General features: G+C 48.2%; 2 protein-coding genes across 3 annotated transcripts; both read left to right on the top strand.

Annotated features, from left to right (window-relative positions):
* Window positions 1–626: 626 nt before the first annotated feature.
* On the top strand, window positions 627–7,011 carry ARL6IP1 (ARL6 interacting reticulophagy regulator 1). Its single transcript, XM_071571418.1, has 6 exons — window positions 627–689; window positions 2,714–2,847; window positions 3,931–4,050; window positions 4,913–5,030; window positions 5,658–5,742; window positions 5,975–7,011. Exons 1-6 carry the CDS (start codon window positions 654–656, stop codon window positions 6,091–6,093), a joined length of 612 nt encoding a protein of 203 aa, XP_071427519.1. The 5' UTR covers window positions 627–653; the 3' UTR covers window positions 6,094–7,011.
* Window positions 7,012–7,580: 569 nt separating this feature from the next.
* RPS15A (ribosomal protein S15a) lies at window positions 7,581–12,107 on the top strand. Of its 2 annotated transcripts, none has more exons than XM_071571434.1 (5): window positions 7,581–7,654; window positions 8,990–9,127; window positions 9,330–9,409; window positions 10,818–10,903; window positions 11,972–12,107. In XM_071571434.1, the coding sequence occupies exons 2-5, from the start codon at window positions 8,995–8,997 to the stop codon at window positions 12,063–12,065; spliced, it is 393 nt and encodes a 130-aa protein (XP_071427535.1). In that variant the 5' UTR covers window positions 7,581–7,654; window positions 8,990–8,994; the 3' UTR covers window positions 12,066–12,107. The 2 variants fall into 2 exon arrangements, with proteins under 2 accessions (XP_071427535.1, XP_071427536.1); XM_071571435.1 differs by lacking the exon at window positions 7,581–7,654 and adding an exon at window positions 8,654–8,720.
* Window positions 12,108–20,001: the final 7,894 nt, after the last annotated feature.

The raw sequence follows: 20,001 nt of genomic DNA, 5'->3' as shown, positions 1-20,001 counted from the left end.
GCTGGGAAGGGTCTGACGCACAAGTTTGATGAGGTGTGGCTGAGGGTGTTTAGCCTGGAGGAGGCTCGAGGGAACCTTAGTAGTTTACAACCACCTCACAGGAGGTCGTAGCCAGCTGGGCTCGGGCTCTGCTCCCCGGCAGCCAGCAAAGGGACGGCAGAAGCTGCGCCAGGAGAGGGCTAAGTTGAATTTCAGTAAGTTTCTTCACAGAAAGGGTGATTAGACATTGGACGGCGCTGCCCAAGGAGCTGGTGCAGTCACCGTCCCTGCGGGTGTCCAAGGAAAGACTGGACGTGGCAGTGAGTGCCGTGCTCCAGCTGACGCGGGGGTGTTCAGTCATAGGTTGGAGTCGATGGCCTCAGAGGTCTTTTCCAGCCTGGGTGACTCTGATGCCGCCCCAGACCAGCACCCTCAGCCGCGGAGCCGCCCGGGCGGTGCCACCGCCCCTCTGGCCGTGCCTGCCCCGCCTCAGCCGCACTGCGGCGCGGGGGGGGGGGCGGCGCGCACGCCCCGCGCCGTTCGAATCCCTCCAGCCAACCGGCGGCCCGCGGGGCGCAGGGCTCGGCCAATCAGAGAGCCGAGAAGGCCCGCGGAGGCTATAAAAGGAGGCGGCGCGGCGCGGGAGGGCGTGGCCGGCGCGGGAGCTGAGCAAGATGGCGGAGGGGGACAACAACAGCGGCTACCCGCTGGTGCGTGAGGGCGGGCGGCGGGAGGGCCTGCTGGAGTCTGCCCTGCCCTGCTGTGCCCGCGGTGGCTGGCGAGGGCCGCCCCGGCCTCGCGCTGTGTGTGTGTGTGGCGGGTCGGTGTGGGGTGGGCTCGGGGCCCGGAGGGGCCGCGTGCGGAGCGGCTGCTCCGTGTCAGTTGTGCCGCTGCTCGCGGGCCGGAGCCCGCACCAGCACCCGGCGGTACCGGGCGTGCGGGGGCTGCCGTGAATGTGTGCGTGTGTGCCTGTCTGTCTGTGAGTGCTTGTGTCTGTGAATGTTATCAGACCCTCCCGCTGCGGGACCGAGCGCCGCAGCGGTGCGGGAGAGAGGCAGGAGCCGGGGGATCAGCTTAAGTAATGTGAGAAGGGGGGCTTGAATGCTTATATAAACACAGGATTTGAATATTTGTCTCTATATGGGGTCAGCGGCTGCCGTAGGAAATGGTAAATGCTCTGTAAAAGCCTGTGAAAGAGCAGAGGCTGGAAGCGTTCGAGCGCTGCGGTGTTTCCCGCACGGACCGGGAGCAGCTGCCAAGAGGGCAGAGCTGGGAGGGGGCTCGGGAGTCTGCAGAAAGAGAGCGCGAAACTATTCCCTAAATAAAATACGTGCAGAGTTCGGGAGGGAGGCCCCTTTCAGAGCGGGAGGTCACAGTTCTGGAAACTTTGTTGTTTAATAGATCAGAAAATACTTTTGATGGATGATGGATTCAGGGTGAAGATGGATGTTGGTAAAAGCTGTCTGTGAGTTTTCCCTACCTGGCCCAGGGGGAAAACAACTAACCGTAGTTGTCCTCTAGGCTGACAGAGGGCAGGCTGGTGGTAATAACACTTATATTCCAGTCTGTTTCCCATTAAATGTTGTCTTGATTGTGATGTTAAATGCAGATACACAGAAGTAATAAACCAAAACAGTTTGTCATGAAATGTCTCCTGGAGAAACGCAGCTTTTTTATTTATCTCCACCTGACAGGTTGTGTTTATGACATGAAATGAGTATGATAGCTGGAAGGTGTTCAGCAGCAAGACACATAGTTTTCTACACTTTATGTTGCCTTGAACTGTAGTTTTCAAGTAGTTTCTAGTGGTATCACACAAGAAAACAATGCTTTACTCTGATAGCTGCACTCAGCTGTCTTTGCTATTCTAGTGATGTTGGGCTTATCAGAGTTGAGTCAGACCTGCTCTGCTACCTCTGCACAGCAGGTGTGCAAGTCTTGGTGACTTTCCAGCTCACAGAACGCAGGCGGCAGTAGGTTCTGCTCAGTTACCTGAGTTTTGTAATCTCTAAGATGCCATCTCCCACTGAGGGGAGACTGCTAAGCTCTGTTAAATGTGGAACACCTCAGGTGAACTGCTTAACAAGCTGGTGCCAGTGCAGGTGGGGCCTCCTTGCAGGAAATGTGTACGGAGGAATCACATTGGAGTTTAAATGCTGATCACTGTCCTGGGCAGCCTGTGGGAAAACTTTCTTGGCAGTCAAAATGTGATTAGTTGAGTAACTTTATTCTGTTGTGGATTCTGAGTTTGTATCCATCTTCCACATAATAAGAAATTGGTGTTGGACAGCAGCTAGAAAGCTTCAGGTTAATGTGGTAGAGTTGTCTTTGAAAGTACATGTATTTTATATAGTTCTCACATTGCAATTTTCCAGATGTTGACACTGAAAACTTGAGAGGCCTTAGGTAGGCTTGAAAACTTGACTTTCTGTTAATCTGAGAGAAGGGAGTAGGTAAATGGGAGACTGGGGGAAAACACCTTGGCAAAATCTGGGAGGAGGTATTATTTAGTGTAATAAGATATTCTGAGAGCATCCTGACTGTGTTAGAATCGTGATTGTTTGAAAGTATGACTGCTACAAAGTTGTAACTTAGTACAAAACTCACAATGTTATTAGTAATGTAATTACTCAGAAAGATTTGTGACTGGGATCTTACTGTACTGGAGGGGTTTTTTTTAGTTGCTTCAGTGATATTTTGGTTAGTCAAGGAGTTTTCTTCTCTTTTTGTGTAGGCTTCCGAAACTGCAAGTTTGGAAGAGCAGTTGCAAGGATGGGGAGAAGTGATTCTGTTGACGGACAAAGTCCTTCGCTGGGAGCGCGCCTGGTTTCCCCTGGCACTGATGAGCGTTGTTTCCTTTTTCTTCCTGTAAGTACCTTCTGGAGGGAGCCTGGAACACCACTGCACCTTCATGAGAGGTAGCAAACCTATTAAGAAAATTAGGAAGATATCTTCAGAAATCTGATAGGAAGGCTTTTACTCCAGGTTCCATTTCTTAAGGTGTGTGAACCTTGTTAGAAAAACCACAGAAGTATTGAAAACAGGAAATAGCACGAGTCACATCCTGTTCAAAGGAGTGACAGAGCTTTCTGCAAAAGCTGTTTCCCAGCAGTGGTTGCTGGAGTTTTCACTGTGCTCAGCTGATGGTTCATGGTCTGGCCTCGTCCTATTTTCCCCAAACCCAGCAGCAGTATCATTACGGAAAACTTGTTTCCATAGGGCAAAATTTGAATTAAATGTTCAGCTCAGCACTGGGCAGATGTGCAGAATGCCTGACCCTGCCATGGAATGGGTCACTTCCTTGCTTTTATTATTTCAGTGTTCAGGAAGTTCTGTGAAGTGCAATTAAGTAGCACAGGGCACGGCTGAGTTTATCTGACACTCAGATGTCCAGTCTCCTTCCATGTTTGAGTGATGGCACACTGAATATGGACAGTGCAGCACTGTCCTCAGTGGAGATTTATGGCTTCTTGTCTAGAACAGGTTTCTCTGGCTCAAAAGGTGATGCAGACAACCTGTAGTGTATCTGAATTCTGTGACTTAAGAACCAACAAAATTAGACCTTTCACTCTACCTAATTATTTCATGGGTTCACTCACTCATCCTCATCTCTCAGTCAGTGTTAAGTTCAGTAGGTGTCAACTTCTGAGAGAATAATAATGATGAACTTTTGCTTCTACCAAACTTCAAACCATGCTTACTTATGGCATTTTCTTATCCACTACATTAAGAAAAAAAAATTCTACCTGTATTTCTCTGTAATAGTGTAGAAAAGTACTTGGACCTCTATTTGTTGGTAATATGAGATAATTTGTGATTCTTTTTTTTTGTGAGGTTGGGCAAGAGGGTACATCTACTATTTGAATTTCTGAGCCAGTCTGAAAAGGTGACCAAGTATGTCTAGTATTTAGCAGTTTGAGGATCCGGAAATAATTAATCTTCTCTCTGCAGGATGATCTACTACTTGGACCCATCAGTTCTTTCAGGAGTCTCCTGTTTCGTTATGTTCCTCTGTTTGGCTGATTATCTTGTTCCTGCTCTTGCACCTCGAATCTTTGGCTCTAATAAATGGTGAGGAAAGCTTGAAAAGCAGTTTCTTGAGTGTAAATACATTGTGAACTTTATCAAAATGAGTATCTGATTTGCAGATACCAAATGATTGCTTTGTAGAGTCATTGCAGTGAGAAATGAGCAATCTCTAATACCTGAAGTGAGCACAGTATTAAGATGATTTTTAATCTTTTTCTGGAAGGTAATGACTACAACATACCTTTATTGTTCCTCCTCTTCTGAAAAATAAGATTTTTTTTTTTTAAGGAGCTGGCACATTCTTTCCTCTCCATTAAGGATGTCAGTTAGTTCTGCTAAACTACTTTTTAGTAATTAATGTGTAACAGATGCTGAGAACTAAAATTATGTTGAAGAGTATTGATTGTATGGAAAGAGGCACTGGTAAATGTGATGAAGGAAGAGAGTAATGCAGTGAATATGGATGTGATTGAACAATAAGTTGGAGAAGAACCTAATTTGAACTAAATCTTGAGTTAAAAGTAAATTTTAGTGTATCTGCTTTAAGGTGACTAGTGGATAAATGTTCTTGTGTAGTACTAACATAAAAGCCAAAGCAATACACACTGATCTCAGCTGTGTATTACCTGTGTGTATCAGACTGGTATCAGGTTGAGATCAGTGGTCTTCTAGTTTGGATATGGTTGCTCTTTGAGAGTCAGTTTAAGAGAGCATGGAGGGAAATTACACGGACAATTGTTACAGTGCTCAGTGAATCTGAGGTGTGAAACTAAGCAAAGCAAACACCAGCATAAGTACTGGATCTGTTATTTACTGCTGGAAAAACGCCATGAGAGATTTTTTATAAATTTCAGATTAAATCTTGAATTCTTACTTCTTATTTTCTTTTTTCCTTTAATAAAAGGACTACAGAACAGCAGCAAAGATTTCATGAGATTTGCGGCAATTTGGTGAAATCTCGTCGCCGGATTGTTGGCTGGTGGAAGCGCCTCTTCGCCCTGAAGGAAGAAAAGCCTAAAATGGTATTGAGTTCTAGGAGTTAATCTCTATTGTCTTTAGCTTTGTCTAAAGTGTTTTATCAAGGCATGTGCCTGAAGGAGCTGGGATTTCCAACCAAGAACTGACAGTTCTGGCTGTGACCTGAGACTGATCACACATTTATTCAGATCTGGAGTGGCAAGGTACAAGACTTCAAACTTGCAGTTCTGTGCAGTTAGGAGCATGTCCTTGCTAATAAGATAAAGCCAGACTGGATTTCCCTGGATAGGTAAATTTTTGGAAACAAGCTCTACTGTACACAAACAGTCCAAAATACCAGATCTTCAGAGTGTGTTGGCTGGTACATGAACTACTGAGCTGTCGTCCTAAAGAAGCCTTGGGTGTGGTGTGAGGCTGAGGAGGTGTCAGTGGGGATGATGGCAGGAATATCTGGGCAGAAGAGAACTGCAATCCTGTAAAGCTGATGGTCTGAAAATAAATGAGAACATACAATTATAGGTGATGTAATCTCAATTTTAACACACCTATGCATTCTATATGAAAGTGCCAGAAAACTTCCAAGTTGCTTTAAATGTTGAAATGTTGCCAAATAAAGGAGGGGGTAGAAGCCTCAACAAGTCTGTGGTAACTCTTCCCTTTTCCCTTTTTAGTACTTCATGACCATGCTCTTTACTCTTGCCATCGTTGCCTGGATTGGACAGCAAGTTCACAATCTCTTTCTGACTTATCTTATTGGTAAGTGTGAGCATGCAAAACACAGGGAACCTTTCTGGTAGCTGCCTGAAATGTGATGAGACTGGTAGAAGTAATTTTTCATGATGTAAGTATGGTGGGGTGTTTCTGTGCAGGGTTATGTTTTTCTCTTTGCAAGCAGTTAACAGAGCTTCAGGGAAGCAAGGCATTGCAAAGTGACAGAAGGCTGTTAAGGGAGTATTAATTAATTCCTTTTTTTTATTTCCCTCTCTAGTAAGTTTCTTTTTGCTGTTTCCTGGACTAAACCAGCATGGAATCATCACAAAGTACATTGGAATGGCGAAAAGGGAGATAAACAAACTTCTCAAGCACAAGGAAAAGAAAAATGAATGAAGACTGAACTGCTGTTCACTCTAGTAAAAGGTTTCCTTGGGAACAGTTCTGAGAATTAACCTATAATTAAGACAATAGAAGTTACATTGCTCACTGGCTTTTTTTTTTTAATTGGCTCCCTGATGAAGTGAAAATGTCACTCTGGCACATGCTGTGGGTTTGTGTCTCTTGCTGTGCTGAGTAGGGTTCTGCAGCCTGCAGCTGATCCTGTCTGAGAGATCCTCTCCTTTGGTGTAGGGAGCTTAAGTGTCTTCATCAAACTAAGAGCCCCCGTGAATAAATCCCCCAACAGCAGAGCTGTAATGCCTGATAGTAGTTCTGTAGCTGTGTTAGTTTCACTGATCATTGGCTGTGGCTGCAGCAGCAGCAGAGGCCGTGCTGAAGGCCTTGGAGGTTTGTTACTACTGATCCTTGTGCAAGAGAACAACTGAGAACGAGAATGGCCATAACTGAGGGTGCACACCCGAAATGGGGTGGTTCCATTGTCTCACTGAATCTGTTTGCATACCAGATTATCTCTTGAGTAGGGGTCTGGAATATACTCACCTGTAGGTCAGTTATTTAGCTGTAGTGTAAACTCATTGCACTGAGACTGTAGAAAATGAGTGAGGATGTGTGTTACCTGAGCAGCTGATTGTTCTGGAAACTGCTGTTGTCTCGGAGCCATGTAGCACGTTTGGGATTATGAATGTTGTCTGTGCACAGAATCACTCTGAACATGCTGGGTTTGTCTCTGTAAATAAGCCTGAATTGTTTGTGTTTTTCTATGACCTTTCCCTCCTTTTTTAAAACTGAACTTTTTTCTTTAAAAAGCTAAAACCTGTGTTGATGTTTTACAAGTTTACTGTTTGAAAATGAACCCTCTTCAGTGTCTATTGTAACTGTTGAATAGGTAAATACAGACTAAAGAGAAACTTGTGTAAGACTCGCTCTTTGTGAATGTGCAGACAACGGTGTAAATGCATTTTTCAGTCGGGGAGGGAGCTGGGAATGGTTTAGGAAGTGTTAATGGTTAACTGGGAGAAGATCAGGATGTGAGGGGAATGGCTTAGGAAGTGCTCTGCTCACCTGGCACAGCCCGTTGCCGGCAGAGCTGTGGAACCCCAGCAGTGCCGGTGCCGCGTCCCCGGGGCTGGTGCGGCCCCTCCATCCCTGCACCGACAGCGGCTGCGGCGCTGCTCGTGTGTCACAGCACCGAGCGGCGTGTTCCCCGTGGGAATCCGAACTCAGTAGAGACACAGCCCACCCTCCTGGGGCGGGTTTGTGCCCCGCGGCCCCTCGGCGACCCCTCTCGGTGACCCCTCTCGGTGCCCTCGGGCGGTTTCGTGGGGTTCGGTCCCGCGCGCAGCATTTTGTCCCTCGCGCGCCGCCGTCGCACCCGGCGTCCGCGTTGCCATGGGAACCGCGCGGCTGCGGCGGTGCGGAAGCGCGGCGTGCGCCCCCAGCCAATGAGAGGCGAGCGCGCCCGGCGCGCGGAGTCTCGCGAGATGTGTCGCGCGCCCGCGGCGCTCCCATGGTCCCGCGCGGCCCGCGCTCTTCCTTTTCCGCCATCGCGCTGTCGGTGAGTGGGACCGGGCCGGGCCCCGCCGCATCCGCCCCCGCCCGCCGCCATCCCCGCACCGCGCCCGCCCCAACCGCGCCCCCGCGCCCGCCCCAACCCCAGCGACACCCCCCGCCCGCTCTGGGCCGCCCGCGCCGCCCCCGGCGCCGTGTGCAGCCCGCCGAGTGCCGGGTGGGGGCCCGCAAATTCTGCCGCGATGAGCGGCGCGGGTGGCCGGGCTGCGGGGAGCCGGGCTGGGCAGGGCGGGGTGGCCGGGCCGGGCTGCGGGGAGCCGGGCTGGGCAGGGCGGGGTGGCCGGGCCGAGCTGCGGAGAGCCGGGCTGGGCAGGGCGCGGGTGGCCGGGCCGGGCTGCGGGGAGCCGGGCTGGGCAGGGCGCGGGTGGCCGGGCCGGGCTGCGGGGAGCCGGGCTGGGCAGGGCGCGGGTGGCCGGGCCGGGCTGCGGGGAGCCGGGCTGGGCAGGGCGCGGGTGGCCGGGCCGGGCTGCGGGGAGCCGGGCTGGGCAGGGCGCGGGTGGCCGGGCCGGGCTGCGGGGAGCCGGGCTGGGCAGGGCGCGGGTGGCCGCGCCGCGGTGCCGGGGAATCTGGGGCGGGCGCGGGTGGCCGCGCCGCGGTGCCGGGGAATCTGGGGCGGGCGCGGGTCGGGCGGCTGAGGAGGGAGCGGGGCGGGGGGCGGGCAGGGCCCGCGGCAGGAGGCGGCCCCGGCGCGGGGCAGCGCGGGCAGGAGGTGGCCGGGGCCGCGCCTCTGGATTCCCTCTGGCAGCGGTGAAAGTCCCGGTGTGCCGCAGCACCTGCCCCAGTGACCCCGGCCGTGCCGAGTCATCCTCGCCGTGCCGTGCGGTGCGGTGCTCCCGGGCTGTTGTCACCGTCACGAGAGCTGATGCCGGGGTTCCTTCCCGGGGTGCTGTGCTCTGTGTGGTCCCTGCAAAGTGTTTGCAGAGCAGCGACCCGAGCAGCAGCTGTTGATTTAATGCCACCTAGAACCCGGTTATTGCACAGCGCTGATGCTGCATATTTGAGCTTTAAAGCCACCCTGACGTGCCTGTGGAAGGTGTCACGCTGCTGATGTGGTGGGTTTGAAATCTTAGTGTGTGTGCTTTGATTCAGCCACATTTAACTCAGTGTCAGATTCCCTGACTTGTCATGGCAGTTGTGACTCTTGGTCACACGTGGGTGTGTGACTTGATTGGTTTATTTACTCTGAAAGTGCTTTTTGAGGTTTAGGGCAATTCTCTGCCAGTCTTGGATCTTGTAGGCCCAAAATTAGCCTTGCAAGCAGCGCTGCTGAGCGTTTCTGTGCTGAGGAGCTGGTGCCCATCGCTGCCTCCCCTCCCTGCAGGCACCATGGTGCGCATGAACGTCCTGGCAGATGCTCTCAAGAGCATCAACAATGCAGAGAAACGTGGGAAGCGCCAGGTCCTCATCCGGCCGTGCTCCAAGGTGATCGTCCGCTTCCTGACCGTCATGATGAAGCACGGTGAGTCCTGCCCCGCTCGCCCCGGGGGGCTCTGCCTGCTCCGGGGAAGGCGCTGCTCGAGTAAATCAAAGTGCCTGAACTACCTTTGTGTGACGCAGTGCACGAGTTGTTTTATTGTAGCTAAATGTCATATATATACATATAGACAGAGAGTACCCGAGTGTTACATACTTGATTGTCTCTTTGCTGGTCTCTCCTGCAGGTTACATTGGCGAATTTGAGATAATTGATGACCACAGAGCTGGGAAAATTGTTGTCAACCTCACAGGCAGACTCAACAAGGTAGGATTTCTCTTTCCTGAGTTCAGTTCTCCAGGGATGTGTTTAAATGACCCTTTTGTTATTGTTTTAACTTTATCTGCACAATTTCTGAAAAAATTACTTGTAAAGAAGGTGGTATTTGTTGAATCCTTGTAAATGACAGCAATATGGATATTAACAGTTAAAAGGGTGGTTAAATCGTCAAGATTCATAATGACATGGGTCACTAATTACATTTCTTTTAAATTCTGAATATGCAAGACACAGTTTAAGGGAAGTCTTTGGGCAAATGCTGTGCATTTCTTTTTCTTCAAAGGCTCTCTGGCTATCTGGGGGTTTCTCAGTTTCTTTGGTATTTAAATTATCTGGAGGATTTGTCTTAAGAGGCAGGAGCTGAGTTGTTTTCCATTTGATTTTTGATACCTGTAGATGTAGAAAAGACAAACCTTTCTCCTGCAGCCAGATGGGCTTTGCTTGAGTTGAGGGAAAGTTGAATGTTACATTAATTGGTGCTTGTTAAGTTCCTGGGAAATATGAGGCATTCATCTGTGTTTTGGAAACTTTAAAGGCTTTTGTCTCAAAATATTGAGCTGTCTAGTGCTGTGGGGACCTGCTGTGCATTGTTGTTTCCAGTTGGCCCTTCAGTGAAGAAACCAAAAAAATTACTTGTTCAAAATATGTTGAGGGCTGTCTTCATGATGAATATTGCAGCTGAAAATTGCTTGAGTGTCCAGGACAGAATTCAGACACTCCCAAATTACTGGTGTTGTGTGTCTGTAACAGGAGTAATGCATGGCAGGTTTGAGGGTAGTGCTCCTTGAACTCTGCTGGGATGATTTCATAAGGGATCTTGTGGGGTACAGCTGGATATAAAGTATCTCTCAGTCCTTGCAACAAAGGAACAGTTGTTTGGTTTAGAAAAGTGCAGGAGAGCGTGATTCTGGTTTGGTCTTGGGTGGGTATTAATGTAATTGGAGCCAGTGAGGTAGTGGTGGTCATGGTCAGTAATTTGATTAACTTAAAAACTTGGATAACTTCTGTGCATGTTAATTTCTCCCTCATTAAAATCTACATCTATATTTTTGCTAACTATATGGGGGTTAGAGGTAATTATGGTTAGAGTAAGCACATGGTTTTTGCTGATATTATAGTGTGCTTTTTGGTCCCCCAGGTCTAGGCACTACTGGGTTAGTGTGGCCTCAGCAGCAGCACAAGTCTGTGTTTGGGTGAGGAGGAGGGGATGAGGCTGAGGAAATAACTGCTGGATGGTCACTGTGTGTGAGTGTCTCAGGTGGGAGGAAGAGCTGCTCAAACTGTGGGTAATGGAGTGTATGTAACTGCCCCTGTTAAACTCCTCCAGCCTCCGAACTGGGATGACAAATGTGGAAGTCCAGTCTGTATCAGTTTGTAATGGAATTCTCGTTTACAGTGTGGTGTAATCAGTCCCAGATTTGATGTTCAGCTGAAGGACCTGGAAAAGTGGCAGAACAACCTGCTGCCTTCACGTCAGTTTGGGTAAGTGTGAGGAAGAGTTCAATGTTTGTGTGTAAAACGGGGTTTGTTATGCTTGCATACTGCCTGAGTTAGACTCACATGACACCTTTCCTGTGATCACTTTGGAGGTAAATCCCAGCCTAAAAATCCATCTTCCATATAAACACTTTTTAACCAGTTTTAAAGGGGCACTGCTAAGCAAGGACTGTCGTGGAAGTTACCAGGTCAGTGGAAGGAGGTTGTGTACTTTAATTCAAGTAGTACACAACAGTAGTGTGTAAACTGATCAGATAATAACTGTTAAACAAACCTCCACAACACAGAAACTCTTTCTGTGGTGCACTGTTTCCCAAAATGCACTGAGTCAAGAGCAGTAAATGCCAGTGCATCAGGATGGCAGAGTGAGAAGAGTCTCCAGGGCCTCAGCCAGTCCTGTCAAAGGAAGGATTAACAGTTTGTGTCATGTCTGTTCTTAAAGCTCCAGCAGTAACTCCTTCATCTGTCTCTGTGTAGCTCCTGTGTGTGTTGTCACTGGGATTTTTAAGAGTGTTTGTAGAGTGGTGGGACAAGAGGTTCTCAGACGTGGAGCTGTGTGGGCGGGGTGTGCTGACAGTGCAGATGTTGGCATGAGCAGTGATGGCTGCTGCAGTTGTCAGTGGGATGCACATCCTCACCTGCCTCAGGCAGTGCCGGGCACCAGGCAGAGCTCCGAGCTGAGGAGCTGTCGGGCACTGTGGGAGCTCTGCCTGCCCTGGAGAGCAGCACCCCTGGAAGATAGAAGGGAACTTTGTCGAGACACCTTTGACTTGCTGCTACTGCAGCAGCTGAACAGGCTCTGCCCAGTGGGAATGCACAAGGAGACAGGCCAGTATTTGGAGAACAGAAGGCTGTGGGTGTCCTGTGTGTGCTGCAGGGCTGTGCTCATGAGAGGAGCTGCCTTGTCATTGTCTCATAACCTGAGCTCACTGTGTTAGGCCCCTTCTTACAGGCACAGTCTCGCTGTTGTAACAGAGAGGTGAAACTGGTGCTGTCAGCTCTGCACCAACCTGGAACAGAGAGATGGACTGAACATTTGTTCTCTCTTGACAGGTACATTGTACTGACGACCTCAGCTGGCATCATGGACCATGAGGAGGCAAGGCGAAAACACACAGGAGGCAAAATCCTGGGCTTCTTTTTCTAAAACTTGTAAAAAAAGAGGATACTAATAAATTGTTCAAATGGACTCTGGTGTTTCCAGTTGGTATTTAATGACTTCGAACACTGCCTGTGACAGTGCTGTTAACAGACAGCTCTCCCAAAGTGCTCAAGTTCCAACTTTACTTCAAATGATGCTTGGGTTCCACACCATCCCTCGTCACAGCTTTATTTCTGTTAATTTTATAACATACTTTAAATAGTTGCCATTGGAATGACAGTACAGGAGAGCCTCAGCAGGGGGCCCATAATCCTACTGATGCTAAACCCAGCTGTCCTGCGCGGGGTCACCTTGCAGGTGTTCAGTGATGTGTCTCCACAGTTACCTGTGTGTGACTCTAGGGTTTCACCTCTTGGCTCAATAATAGCACATGCCTTGCCAGAAAGTATTTATTATTTCTTGTTTAAAAAGTGACAATATGGGGAATTTTGGAATAACTAAGGTGGTTGAAGTTTGCTTTCAGATCACAGACTTGTTCCACATGATACAGTGTAAGGAGTAACAGAGAGGTGAATATTATTTTTCCTTCAAATTTTTGCTTTGAAAGTCCTTTGGAACACCAGAATTTTGGGTAGGGTTGTTGCTGTGCAGCTGCTTTGTATGTTGCCACAGAGATGTTACTGTTTGGGGTTTCTTTAGATTTTTAGAGTGAAGAGGTAAGTCTGGCTGAACCTACAGATAGTGAATATTCAGTATTGAGGGAGTTGGTGTTGGTTTCAGGCATCTGATGTGTGACAGCACATTGTACTTGATAGTGAGAAACCAACAAATGTATTTGAAGGCAGTACAGGGAGCAGGTGAAGCTTCAGTTGGTAGAGGATGGGAAGCGAGCTGGGATAATTGCATTGTCCTCCAACAGCCCCTCGAAATTCCTTACCTTATTCTTGCTTTGGAGTCTTACCAAGAAGAATCTTACTGAAATGTAGCAAGCCTGTTTCAACACACTAAAATGCTGTTGAATTTGTAATTCTCTTGACACACACTGTTGGCAAAAAGTTTTCCTCCTTGGGGATACATCCTCATGCTTGGCATGTACGGTTGCTTGAGCTGGAAGTGTTGTACCTTGAAGGGGATACTTAGTCACTAATCTTTTCCCAGGGGCTTTGAGATGGAAATTACTGTATTCAGGCACAAATTCTGAACTGTGTAACTGTCTGACCTCAGATTGGTCTAATATTTTTATGGAGAAAAGGAGAAGGTCTGAACTGTGTGGATGGACAGCACAGTCTCACCTGATGTGTCTCTTTTTTAAGGAACTTGAAGTACCAGAAGAGCTCTTAAAGTGCATGTGGGAAGTGTCATTGTGTGCACCAGCATCCTGACTTTAGCTTGGCTGAGAAGAGTAGGGGAATAATAAAAGGCTGGTTTACCTGTTTTGTCTCAGTCATGTGATGTTACTGTTACAAAGTATACATTGGAGAGAGAATCATAATACTCAAATGGGATCAATGTGGTTCTGTTTGATAGGGAACATCTGCTTAGCTGAAGATAAAAATCTGTACACTAAATTAGCAGTTACAAAGTAAAAAGAAGTCTCTTCTAACCCCTTTTTGTTGGGAATGGACTAAATTTATTTCATAAGCCAGCCCAACAATTTTTATAGAATTACTAAAAGGAAATTAGAGTTCTGAGGCAATAGCAGATATACCCCCTTTCTGTGGTCTGTCTCCAAATGTGAGTGCACATGGGCTCTGCACATGTGGAAGCTGATGAGGCTGATCCGAGTTCACGACATGATCTCTGAGCTTGCAGCTCACTGGTGAGAGCTTTGCTCCTCAGCTGCTGGCCTGGATTCAAGGACTTTGGAAGAGGGGCTCAGGAGCTGACACGTGGGATTATGACATGCCCTGCAGCACAACAGCTTTGAATGGGTTTGCTGAAGTTCTTGCTCTCAGACATGCTAAAATCTGAAAGTGGTATTTTTTTAAGCCTGAGGGATATTTTGTGAGCCGAGGGCATACCTATGCCTTGGGTTTGTGGGTAAAAGCATTTCAGTAAGAAAAGGGTTAATAGAGGTGAGAGGGAAAGTGACACGAAGCTGAAAGTGCAGTATGGTTGCAACAGGCAATCAAGGCCAAGTACTAGTTTAGAGAAGGTGTTTGGTACTTGTGGGGTAGAGGGAAGATCTGTCCCCTGTGGGACAGAGACAGCTGCCCTTCATGTAGGGAAAACCAGGTGACCCCTGCAGAAACACCTGAGTTGCCAAGTTTTGTTCCTGGTGCCGTCCTGGATCCCCTGTGGTCCATCACTGAGTGAGTCTGGAAGCGATGGTGTCACCTCCATACCCTCCACTCCAAAGCTGAGCAGCTCCATGCCCAGTGCTGTGGAGCAGCCAATGGTTACTGTGGGGAGAGCAGGTGGTGCTGCACTGCCTGCAGTCCCTTATTGCTCAGCTGGGCACAAGCGGGTGGAAGCATCTGTCACCTGTCACTGGGATCAGAACTTCCTCTGAGTTGTGGAAATAAGTTGGAAGTAGTTGGGAGAAGCTGGTGACCACCCCCCTGCAGGTGCAGCCCTGTCTCACTTCTGTGATCAGGTATGTGATCAGTGTCATGGGAGGTCAGTTGCCATGGTTTACGAGGAAGATAAAGCATGTTCAAATCGCCTGCTGTGCATCCAGAGAAATACCTGTTTACTGCCGCAGTGGGAAGGTGTCAACAGATGGCAGCATCCGACCTGGAATCGCTGGAGACTGAGCGTGATCGGTGTGAGAAGAGTCCAAGAGCGTGTGGGTTTGTTTCCCTGCTCCTTCTGCAGAGTGACTATCCTGACTTCTGTGCTCGGGTCCACAGAGAATTGTTTCTGTCTTTGATGCACTTGGGCCTGGTTTAAGGTAATGTGAGAGGTGAGCATAACTATGAATCTTCAAAATACAGCAACAAGGTAAGAAGCCTGGTGCGTGAGAGTGGCTTCACTGGAAATGCACCTTTTCTTCCTCATCCTATGCTGTTTAGCCAATTTAGATTTAAGACAACACTGTGTATTGTTCATTGTCTTACTGCCAATTATTGTAAATATCTGACTGGATTTATCTACAGTTTAGTCTGGAGAACTGTCCTAGTGGAGCCAAGGTGTTTCAGAAGCTGGTGGTTCCATTCTTGCTCATGTTTCTGATGTTTTCTCTGCTTAGGTGCTGCCATTTTATTAATGTGGTTCTGGGCTGTAATTTTCCTGATCCAGTCTTGTGAGGGAGTTGAGAATAGTGATGCTGTTGGCACATTTGTGGTAGTGGGATGGCCATGGGACTTTGTTCTGGGATTAAAGGGCACGATTCAAGTTCCAAGTCTAGTTTAGTTACATTTTATTGAGGATTTTATCTGCTGGTGCTGCACTTAATCATTGTGTATGCATTCCTGTAGCATTGTCTGGTTTTGGACAGTGTGCCTCAGCAGGGTACATGACCCACCCCAATATTTCTGACTGCCAAGGAGGTGCTTTTTTCACCATTTGTTGTGTGAGGGCCATGGAAATGGAGAGCCTTCCTGCTACTCTATAACCCATTCTTATTCCCTCTAAGATCTTTATAATTTATAACCAGGAGTTGATTTATTTCATATTTCATTCATTTGATTTATTGTTCCCACTCTGTAAACACACTGCTACAGAAACCTGTTTTTCCAGAAGCTTGCAATCCCCTGTCTGTCAGCTCTAGGTGTCTCTCTTGCCCTAATGTAAGAAGATGTGGGAAAGGCAGGAGTAACAAAATACTTGGTACGTGATCTTGGATAGAAACATGTATGTGCAATACTCGTCTGTCTTCACCTCCCCAGCTAGATTAGAGTGGGATTTGCCCCTTCTATTGTGGTGAAAAAACGTGGTATAACCATTCTTGCTGTCTTCCACTGATGCAAGTTAATTGTGCTTTCAGCTGGACCAGGCTGTAAGCAGAACAGAGCGAGGATTGTATCTGGGAGCAGCAGGAGAAAAGTAGGTGACAAGTGAGTTTAAGAGAAAAGCTGCTGCTGAAGCCCAGGTCTGGGTACTTTCCCAGTCTCATCAGCTCCATGGATGTAGCCTAATTGGTATTTGGTCCACTGTTCTGTGCCCTTTTAAAAAGCAAAGTCTGGGAATATCGATCAAACTTTAATTTTGAAGTACCTTTACAAATCAGGCCTTTAAGAATGAAAAAAAGGGGAAATGAAAGGATTTTTTTTCCATTTTCTCCCTACACCTCTGCATTTCACATGGATGCTTGTCTCCTCACCTGCAATAACATGCCCAGATGTATTCTTGCATAACAGGATCCTCGATACATAATCCACAAGTCTGTGTGGGCTGGTAATTAGTGCTGGCCCTCGTTCAGTCCTTGGGATTCATTCCTTAGGGCAGCAGCATTAGCCCCTCAGTTAAGCATCTGCACTTCTCAAGCTTGAATCAATTTTTACCTCTCTGGGGCCGGCTGTGGGTCTCGGAGATGACTGCACACCTCGCTGTGTTGTGCAGGGACCCGTGTTCGCCTCACTGAGGATGGACAGGTGGATCTCTCCCTCTTGGACAGAAGTCAGTCTTGCTTGTTTTCCATGACTGGTGGTGAATTTCTGACTCTGTTCCATTTTCAGTTTAACGAGAAAAATAGTTGCAGTTCAGCCCAGGTAGTGAGAGTTTCATGTGAAGCCTTGCTTTCTGTTTGTGTTTTGTCAGGTGAAAGATGACATGTGTGTTGCAGGACCACTAAATGCATCTGCTACCTGCCAGGCAGGCGTTTGCTCTGGGAGGGAAGCAAAAATCAGGAGTCTATTTTTAGCTCTGAAATACTTTTCTTGAATGACATTCAGTCCTCGTCAGCCTTTGATGAGCAGAGAAATAATCCCTCCAGGGAGCAACGGAAGGTGCCTGATCTGTGCTCAGCTGCTGGCAGCTCCCGGTGTGGCTGTGGGAGTGCCGGGGCAGCTCCTGGCACAGCAGCCACTGCACACATCACCTAATGGCAGGCACTGGGTGAGAATGAAGCACCCCAGAGTACAGAAATGTATTTGAGCTTGAACAAAAAGGACTCTGAGCCCATTTCCTTGAGAGAGACCCAGTCCTATGGAGTGGGACATGGGTCTGAGAGCCACAAACCCATCGCACATCAGGAGTCAGCCCTGTTCCTGTGCCCAGGATGGAGGACCCATCTGGCAAATCAGTGAATTACAAAACCAGTGCTGGTAGGTGGTGGCTCCAGAAATAGATACAGTCATAGCACATAACGCTCCCTGATAGCTGAAATAAAAAGAATTAAACTGTACAAAAGTGTGCTTTAATTGCTAACTCTCTCCTGTCTGCTTAAATCACTAGAAATAAAGGTCTCCACTTTAGTGATGAGCAGTTCCAGGCAGAACAGACGTGATGGGGGAAACATGTTTGGAATAAATACTGATGTGAATGACACTTATTAGCTACAGTGTGGCATATTTATTTCTCTGTAGTTAGCATAATAGCACAGCTTGAAATGAGAAGGGTTCTTTCCTCATGTCTGTGTGTGCGTGCGTAAAAATAACAATGGGTTGTTATGGGCAGAATGCAGATGATTCTCCTGTCACTGCAATTAGCAGCCTTTGGATGGTGTCAGTCACTGTGGGAGGTGAGTGAGTGGCCCAAGCATGACTGTGCTTTGAGAAAACCTTCCTGTCCTTATGTCAAATGGGAGAAAAGTGAGATAGCAGCACAAGAGCCCAAATGGCTCTTCTCTCCCATCTTCGTGCCAAGCAGTCGCCAACCTGTGGTGGCTTTGCTCTCTTTTTGGGTGCTGCAGAGCTCCTGTAAGGGTGAACTCCCCCCTTGCCAGTGCCCTTGGGACTCCTGGCACTCTGGCCACAGCCAACAGCCTTAACTGGAGCTGTGGCTGGAGTGGGAGGAGAGTGGAAACATCCTGATTGTCTCACAGGAATTCAATCCCAGACATGAGGATGACTGGGTGAAAGCTTTATTGTCTCCTGAGTTGCTGGGAGGAGATAAGTTTGGCTGCTGGAATGTGCAGATTACCTGCCCTTCTGCTGATGGGAACCTGCTCATCTTAGTCTTGTTTTGCTTTTCTGTTCCAGGTGCTTTCTCATCTCTTCTGCATACATTTTAATGTAAGAACATGTGGAATGGACAAACTTGAACCTTTACTGTCCTGCTTAAACTGTAAGTGAAGGTGTCTGGTGGATTGCAGAGCTGTTTGGGGAAGGGAAGACAACAGAGTGGAGGGACAAAGGTGTTGTCAGAGCTCTCCTTAAGAAAAGGCATGAGGCATTTCAAATGAGAAGTAAAGAGGTTCTCAGGTGGGCTGTGAGTGCTGAGTACTCTCTCAGGAGCCATTTCACAAGCCTTTTTGTTGAGGGGCATAATTATACTGTGGCAAAAGTATTTACTTGCCATGTATTTGCCTGCCTTATTTGTACTGTATTCTTCCATTGCTGAAATGTAAGATGAAAAACCTGGGAGTAACAAACTTTCTGTTCTAACTCTGCTTGATTGAGTGCTTGGTTCAGAAACACCATAAAAGTGCCAGGCCAGAGCTTGAAATATCTCATTACCAGGTGTCAGGCTGCTTATAACTTCCACTCTGGGATTGTTCAGGGTTTTTTTTCCTGTTGGTCTTTTAATGAAAATGCCAAAGGGGGAAAAACTATTAAAAAAATAAAAAATGCTGCTTTGATTGAAAATAAAACTGCTGAGCCAGCAGCAGCTTTCAGTAGTGCTTGCTTGCATTGCCCTGGCTATATATTATTTCACAAGCCTGTGGGATGTTGTACAGTCTGAGGGTCTGGTACGGGCATGGACCTGCTGGCTCTTGGTGTGCTGGGAGGTATTGCAGAGCTGAGAGCTGAGCAGGTTGTTAATGTCAGCTGAGGGATCTGACAAGCTGGCAGGGAGGAAAAATCTCAGAAGCTGAGGTTACAGCACTGGCTTTGCTGAAGTCAGACAAGTGTCCCCTCTAAAGCATGACCAGCATGGCCAGCTGAGGGGACAAAGACCTTGTTGGATTTTTTAAGGCTGCTGGTGACCTGTGACAATGTGGGGACACTATTTTGATGCTCTTGCCTTCTCTTACAGGGAAAGAAAGAAGCTTTGGGTGCTAGAACAGTAAGTGATGTGAGGGAACTTCTGGCATTGCCAGGCCCTGTGTAATGTGTGCAGGAGCAGAGAGGCCACTGTGGACCTGTGAAAAGTGACTGAAGAAGCAGCCAAGAACTGGTGGTCTGAAGCATGAGTAGGCAATAATAGTGCTGGGAAGGAAATGTGAGAAGGCTAAGCTGCTGGAGAGGCTGGGGAGGCCATATCTCTTCTACCTAAAAGGAGGAGGAAGGTGCTTCTCTGGAGACCTCAGTCATAGCTGGAGATTCATGTGGCCCCTTAATAAGCCTCCTGTCATGGAGGAGATGATACTCCAGAAGGGCAGTCTTGACCAGGTCCAGCTTGTACTGACTCTGGGTAGCATCAGTGTCCTTAGTGCTGGACTTCAGCAGTGCTTCAGCAGTGCTGCCTGAGCATCTCCCAGTGGGTTGGAGGACCTCCATTTCATGCTGGAGAAGGTGCTGTCAAGGATGGAGGTGTCACACCTTGTATACCAGCACTGGGACGTGCTGACTCCTGGGAAGCCTGTGATCCCTGTGATCCCCTTGCTGCCTGTCAGTGAGCTGTCCCAGGGACATGCAGACAGAGGTGCCCAAAGACACTGCAATACCACTGGGGGAGGTCACCGTGCTCCAGAGCAGCCTGCGTTTGTGGGGGTTTCTGTGGTCCTCCCCAAGGTTCAATTGATTGCTCCTTCAGGCCTGCTGGAGGCCGCAATCCCCTCCTTGGAGCAACACTGGCACTTTCCACAGCAGGGAAAGGAAAACGTGGAGACGTGGCAAAAATTTGCAACACTCAAAGCTGCATGAGAAGCATCTCACATGGAAAATCGGAGCGGGAAAAGCAGCGTTTACCATCATTATAATGCAGCTGAAATCTC

The sequence above is a fragment of the Pithys albifrons genome, chromosome 16 (assembly GCF_047495875.1).
Source record: "Pithys albifrons albifrons isolate INPA30051 chromosome 16, PitAlb_v1, whole genome shotgun sequence".
Taxonomy (NCBI): domain Eukaryota; kingdom Metazoa; phylum Chordata; class Aves; order Passeriformes; family Thamnophilidae; genus Pithys; species Pithys albifrons.
Note: the sequence above shows the minus strand (reverse complement) of the source record. Positions and strands in the feature narration are given on the sequence as shown.